Here is a 6,735-nt window from a genome sequence, read left to right as displayed (position 1 = left end):
ACCCCAACCCCAACCCCAACCCCAACCCCAACCCCAACCCCAACCCCAACCCCAACCCCATTCCCCAACCCCAAATACCCATACTATATATATTTATGTATTTATTTTATCCAGATATATTTATATATTTAAACCAAACATATTTATGTTTTAATTTTATACAAATATATTTATGCATTTATTTGTATAAATTTTGAAATAATATAATTTTTTATTTATATTTTATATATTGTAATTAGTCTTTTATATTTGCAAAATATCATTATTTGATTTGTAAAAAACTTTTTATTATTTTTAAATTTTTAAAATAATTTTAATATTTTTTTGTATAATTAAAAATAATTTTATCAATTTGTATAATTTAAAATTTATACTGTATTTTTTAAAAAAATATCAAAATATAAATATACATATTTTAAAATAATTTAAATATAATAATTAATAATATTTAAAATAATTAAATATTTAGTATTAATATTATTTAATAAAAAAATTTATAATATATAATATATAAAATTAATATTTTTAATATTTATAAATGAGCTATGAATATTATTTATTTTATTTAAAGAAAATTATAATACTATTAATTTTAAAAATAAAATTTATTTAATAAATTTGACTAAATTAAAAATGTTTAATAATATTTATATTTATTTTTAATTGTTATTAAAAATATTTTATATATTTTAATCATTATATAAATTTTCACCATTTAATACATATTTTATTTTTTATAATTATTCTATTAATTATATTAAAAATATTTAATATGTGATAAAATTAATATTATTATTTTATATGCATTTATAATATATTATAATATAATTATTATTAGTAAAAAAATTAAATATAATTATAAAAGTAAAAAAATTAAGAAAAAATGTAAATAATATAATAATTTACTTAGAAATTATTTTTTTTCAAATCAAATTTATATCAAATAAAACATGGTTTTATGTTACCATAACCGCCTAAAAAACCTCTTAATTTCAACTAGTTTTTTATGTAAAAATATCTAAAAAATAATCAAAAACCTCTTAAATTGTTAGAAATGTAAGCTATAATGAAAGATGATAATCAATTTTAAAAAGAAAAATTAGAATGTAGATAAATTCTAAAAAAAGAATAAGAATAGTATCAAAAAGCATGTGAAGAATATAATAAAAGATATAATTATCCTAAAAAACCATACAATCATTTTATATTATTTAATTAAGAATATAATATCAAAAATTAAAATAGCGGAGAATCATTAATAGAAAAAATAAAAAAAATAAAGGAAGTATATAAAAAATTATCGGAAGAAGAAAAATAGGAATATATTAAATTATACAAATAGCAAAAACAAAGATTTTAATTAGAAATTGAAGAATTCAACAAAAAAAATCAAGAACATAAAATTCCAAAATTCCAATAAAGAAATGGATATAATCTTTTTGTTTAAGAATTTGTTAGTAAATCTGGAGGAGAAAAATAAAAATAATTTTTTACTGAAGCATCGAAAAAATGGAAAAGTTTAAGTGATGAAGAAAAAATGAAATTCAGTGAAAAAGCCAAAACTGAAAACGAATAGAGATTTTAATAACTTTAAATTTTCCTTTGCAATCACAATTTAAATTACTTAGGGTTATAATAAATGTTGCAAAATAAAACTGAATAAGATTAATAAAATTCAGATTTAATTTCAAGATTAGATTCACCTTCGAATTCTGATAATGAAAAAAAAAAAAAAAAAAAAAAAAATAATGAAAAAAAAAAAAAAAATAGTAATGATTTGTAATATACATAAATACTCTGAATTTTTTTTAAACAAAAAAAACGGATAATGATAGACATGATAGACACATTATAAATTTATTTATTTGTCCTATTAATATTTTTTTTTATTATATATTTTAATTTAGCATTAATTATACAAAGATAACATTGATATTATTAATGAAATATAATTTATAATAACATAAATTAAAAAATGATAACTTTAATTAATTGATATTTAAATACATATCTTATCTTATCTTTAATTTTACATTTTAAATATTTTTTCCTTTTTATTAATTATAATATTTATTATATAAATTCTTTAGAAAATATTTTATTTTTAATAATATCAATTTATTTATTAAAGTTAATTTACAAATTTGATAAAAATTTAGATATAGATGCATTCTATGAAAAGTAATAGTTAATAATAAAATTTTTAGTTATTTTAAAAATTTATAAAAAATTAAATGATAATATTATAACTAATATAAATATTTTAAATTAAAACAATTAGATATAATTGTATATATATTTAAAACAAATAAATATTGTTTGTCAAATTCTCTTTACATAAATATAAATAAATTAGGATTTTTTAGAATAAAAAAATATTTTTCTAATTAAAGGCTATTTATTAATTATTTTCTAATATTAAATATGTATATAAAAATAATAAATTTGTATTTAATTCAAAATTAAAAAAAATGTAATAACAACTTCAAAATAGAGAAGATTCCAAAGTATAAGTTTTTCAAAAGCCAATTAAAAAATATATAAATTAAGTAAATAAAAATTAAATAAAAACCAGAAAACTAATTCATTTTTAAAAGATTCCAGATGAAATTTTGAATAATTAATTTTTAAATGAAGCCATAAAAATCTTACCATCTCATTATAATTTTGAAATACATAAGTCAATATGGAGAATAACAGAAACAAAGGAATAATTAAAAAAAGAAGTATATATATATATATATATATATATATATATATATATATATATAAACATATATTATATTTATATTAATAAACTAATAAATATATAATTTAGTCAATAATTGTAACTTTACAATTTCCTGAAGGATTAATGCTTTTTGCATGTTTAATTAGTGATATCCTTTAAAATTTCTCAAAATGTGAATGTATAATTTTAGCAGATGTAACATACGGAGCTTGTTGTGTTGACGATTTAGGTTCGAAAGAGTTAAATGCTAATTTACTTATACATTATGGTATTATTTTTAATAAAAAAATAAAATATATTGTATTATAATTTAATAAAAAAGGACATAGTTGTTTAATTCCAATAAATGAAACATGTATAAAAACATTATATGTTTTTGTTGAGATATAGATAGATATTGATCATTGGTTACAGACAATTTATTTGAATTTTAAGATAAAAACTAATTAATACATATTATGGGAACAGTTTAATTTAATTAAATAATGTTCTAAACGAAAGCAATTTTAGAAGAAAAAGGTTATAAAATAATTATGCCTTAAGAAAAACCAAGAAGTTCAGGTGAAGTTTTAGGATGTACATCTCCTTAAATACCTGTTTAAAATAATTAGAAAAATATTGTGTTATTTTTATGTGATGGAAGATTTCATATGGAAGCAACAATGATTACAAATCCCGACTTTTAGTTTTATTAATACAATCCTTATTCTAAAGTTTTAAGTATTGAAAAATATGATTATTAGAAAATGTTAAATATTAGACATTCTGAAATTATGAAGTCTTCTAAAATTAATAAAAGAGTAGGTATTATTATGGGTACATTAGGAAGATAAGGTTCACCTAATATTTTAAAAGTATCTAATTTTTTTTTTTAAAAAAAAATAATTAAATAAAAGAGAATGTAAAACTTGCTTGAAGAAAATAATGTTTCATACTTTATTTTATTAGTCTCTGAGTTAAATTTCTAATAATTAGAATACATAGCTGATGAAGTTGATTTCTTTGTTTAGATAAGTTGTCCTAGATTATCGCTTGATTGGGGAGCTTCATGTTGTAAACCTTTACTCAATCCATATGAATTTTTTGTTGCTATGAAATAAGTTGTATGGAAATAAATATATCCAATGGATAATTATTCTAATAATGGAGATATTTGGACTAACTTTTATCATAAAAATAAAGGAAAAAGTAAAATATATTTTTATTAATATATTAATAATAATAGGATGTGAATGTAAATAATAAAATAATGAATGTACTTGTTGCAAAAGTAAAAAAAATAGAATTTTAATATAATATGATAATTGAAATTTTATGTATATTTTTATAAAAATGCTGTAATTTAATATAAATAATATTCACTTAAATACATAAATTTTAAAAAAATATTAAATAAAAAATAAAAGAGATTAAAAATATTTAATAAAATTTATTTATTAATTTATTAAAGCAAAAATAAATTTTAAAAAATATAATGAAATAAAATTTTTATAAATTTTTAATTATTTTCAATAAAAAGATAATAATAAAACAGCAGTTAAGAAACCAAATATAAGTTATAATCCAAAACTGTTAGTATTTTCCTTTTAAGTATCTTTAGGTTATTATTTACTAGAATAAACATTAACTTGGAATGTTTATTTAGTATCAGAATCAATTGAAGCTGACAATGCTCTCAAATTATCTTTTTCAAGAGTGATTTTCAATGCAACTTCAACAATAGCATTTACGTGAGGTTAGAATAATAAAATATCTACATCTACCTATCCAAAACCTTATCTCAATGTCCACCATTAAACATTTCTGACATAATTATAAATACCAGCATCATCAACGAATTTAACAGTGACTACATGCAAGTATTTAGTATAAGTATTATCAACGAATTAAATTCTAACGTACATATGTTCACCTACAACATATGAAGGAACCTAACTCTTAAGATAATAAGAATTACAAGACTAGTCTTTGCAGGTATATCCTTCAGTGTCTAGATTTGCAACAATAATACATTATTGTCCTTTATCACAACCATCAGTAATTTATTTACTTACAGTCAAGTGGAAAACTTCGACTTAGTCTCTATTTGTATAGACTCTAATTTAGAATCTATGTTATCTAATAACTCTTCTTAAATGTGATAATTCGATTGCCAAACATATTTTTTGGTAAATAGTTCTTCCATCATTAGAAAGGACAGTTTCGGTTGTAAGTTCATAGACATTAATTAATGGAATCATTAAGGAAACTGAGTTTGAGGAAACTTAATTTATATAAGTTAAAGGTAAAGCAGAGTAACTATTACAATCTCTAGAATATAAAACTTAGGAATTTAATTACTATTTACATTCATCATCTAATATAACATTATTGGCTCTCGTCCAATCATAAGTTACAGTATCTAATACTAAAGAAACATTATTTTCATTTTTAACAAATTCACATTTAGAGTGTACGACCATATTTATGATTTAGTTAAATAATTACCATTCACATTTGGGAACATCAACAGATATATGGACTTCTTCACATTCCCATTAAGATCCTTTCATTAATCTATATCTAGGAGTAGCACATACACAATAATCTTTATTTACCATTACAGCTGCATCGGGTTATTTACAGCTTGTACATATATTGCATTCCGCACAACCTAAATCTTCTAATTCACAATTACAACTTGGATGACAGTTTTTGTTAGAAGGAACTTCATTTTAGGTGCATCTTAAACCGTCTTATGTAAGAGTCAATCCTATAGGACATACACATAATCCTTAGTTACATTGGAAACAACTTTCATGGCAAACAGGTGGGTTGCATTTTTTATTATTCTCAGAAAGTGTATATTTTTCGTTACATCCGCAAACACCTAAATCGCAAGTATGACATGATTCATCACAAGAGGGGGGTAAGCAAGATTATCCATCATTGGATTAGTCCAATCTTGAGGGCAGACAACAGAACAAGATTATTAATCTTCATTCAATTAGTGACCTTCATCACAAACACAAGTACCTTGATGGCATTAGAAACAACTTTCATGGCAAACAGGTGGGTTACATCTTCTTTTATTTTAAGTAAGTGTCCATCTTACGTTACATCCGCAAACACCTAAATCGCAAGTATGACATGATTCATCACAAGAGGGGGGTAAGCAAGATTATCCATCATTGGATATGGTCCAATCTTGAGGGCAGACAACAGAACAAGATTATTAATCTTCATTCAATTAGTGACCTTCATCACAAACACAAGTACCTTCATGGCATTAGAAACAACTTTCATGGCAAACAGGTGGGTTGCATTTTTTATTATTCTCAGAAAGTGTATATTTTTCGTTACATCCGCAAACACCTAAATCGCAAGTATGACATGATTCATCACAAGAGGGTGGTAAGCAAGATTATCCATCATATGTCCAATCTTGAGGGCAGACAACAGAACAAGATTATTAATCTTCATTCAATTAGTGACCTTCATCACAAACACAAGTACCTTCATGGCATTAGAAACAACTTTCATGGCAAACAGGTGGGTTACATTTTTTATTATTCTCAGAAAGTGTATATTTTTCGTTACATCCGCAAACACCTAAATCGCAAGTATGACATGATTCATCACAAGAGGGGGGTAAACAAGATTATCCATCATATGTCCAATCTTGAGGGCAGACAACAGAACAAGATTATTAATCTTCATTCAATTAGTGACCTTCATCACAAACACAAGTACCTTCATGGCATTAGAAACAACTTTCATGGCAAACAGGTGGGTTACATTTTTTATTATTCTCAGAAAGTGTATATTTTTCGTTACATCCGCAAACACCTAAATCGCAAGTATGACATGATTCATCACAAGAGGGGGGTAAGCAAGATTATCCATCATATGTCCAATCTTGAGGGCAGACAACAGAACAAGATTATTAATCTTCATTCAATTAGTGACCTTCATCACAAACACAAGTACCTTCATGGCATTAGAAACACTTTCATGGCAAACAG

At 22.2% G+C, this 6,735-nt stretch overlaps 3 protein-coding genes across 3 annotated transcripts, besides 10 other annotated features; 1 reads left to right on the top strand and 2 right to left on the bottom strand. All coding sequences in view use genetic code 6, as the record gives it.

The window, feature by feature from the left end:
- Positions 1 to 74: a microsatellite.
- A 13-nt stretch (positions 75 to 87) lies between these two features.
- Positions 88 to 189: a microsatellite.
- Positions 190 to 269: 80 nt separating this feature from the next.
- Positions 270 to 324: a microsatellite.
- A 90-nt stretch (positions 325 to 414) lies between these two features.
- Positions 415 to 485: a microsatellite.
- Positions 471 to 532: a microsatellite.
- Positions 533 to 816: 284 nt separating this feature from the next.
- Positions 817 to 877: a microsatellite.
- Positions 878 to 1,721: 844 nt separating this feature from the next.
- Positions 1,722 to 1,767: a microsatellite.
- Positions 1,728 to 1,776: a microsatellite.
- A 695-nt stretch (positions 1,777 to 2,471) lies between these two features.
- On the top strand, positions 2,472 to 3,573 carry IMG5_070110 (hypothetical protein; the record flags this gene model as incomplete). Its single annotated transcript, XM_004036750.1, has 3 exons — positions 2,472 to 2,726; positions 2,819 to 2,999; positions 3,054 to 3,573. The coding sequence occupies 3 exons, from the start codon at positions 2,472 to 2,474 to the stop codon at positions 3,395 to 3,397; spliced, it is 780 nt and encodes a 259-aa protein (XP_004036798.1). The 3' UTR covers positions 3,398 to 3,573.
- Positions 2,728 to 2,791: a microsatellite.
- A 605-nt stretch (positions 3,574 to 4,178) lies between the features above and the next one.
- On the bottom strand, positions 4,179 to 5,654 carry IMG5_070100 (hypothetical protein). The gene has a single exon (XM_004036749.1). It carries the CDS (start codon positions 5,329 to 5,331, stop codon positions 4,240 to 4,242), a length of 1,092 nt encoding a protein of 363 aa, XP_004036797.1. The 5' UTR covers positions 5,332 to 5,654; the 3' UTR covers positions 4,179 to 4,239.
- Positions 5,513 to 6,735: a microsatellite.
- On the bottom strand, positions 5,714 to 5,956 carry IMG5_070090 (hypothetical protein; the record flags this gene model as incomplete). Its single annotated transcript, XM_004036748.1, has 1 exon — positions 5,714 to 5,956. The coding sequence occupies one exon, from the start codon at positions 5,954 to 5,956 to the stop codon at positions 5,714 to 5,716; it is 243 nt and encodes an 80-aa protein (XP_004036796.1).

The sequence above is a fragment of the Ichthyophthirius multifiliis genome (genome assembly GCF_000220395.1).
Source record: "Ichthyophthirius multifiliis unplaced genomic scaffold scaff_1120509250383, whole genome shotgun sequence".
Lineage (NCBI taxonomy): Eukaryota > Ciliophora > Oligohymenophorea > Hymenostomatida > Ichthyophthirius > Ichthyophthirius multifiliis.
The sequence above is the reverse complement of the archived record's forward strand: the minus strand, read 5'-3'. Positions and strand labels throughout refer to the sequence as shown.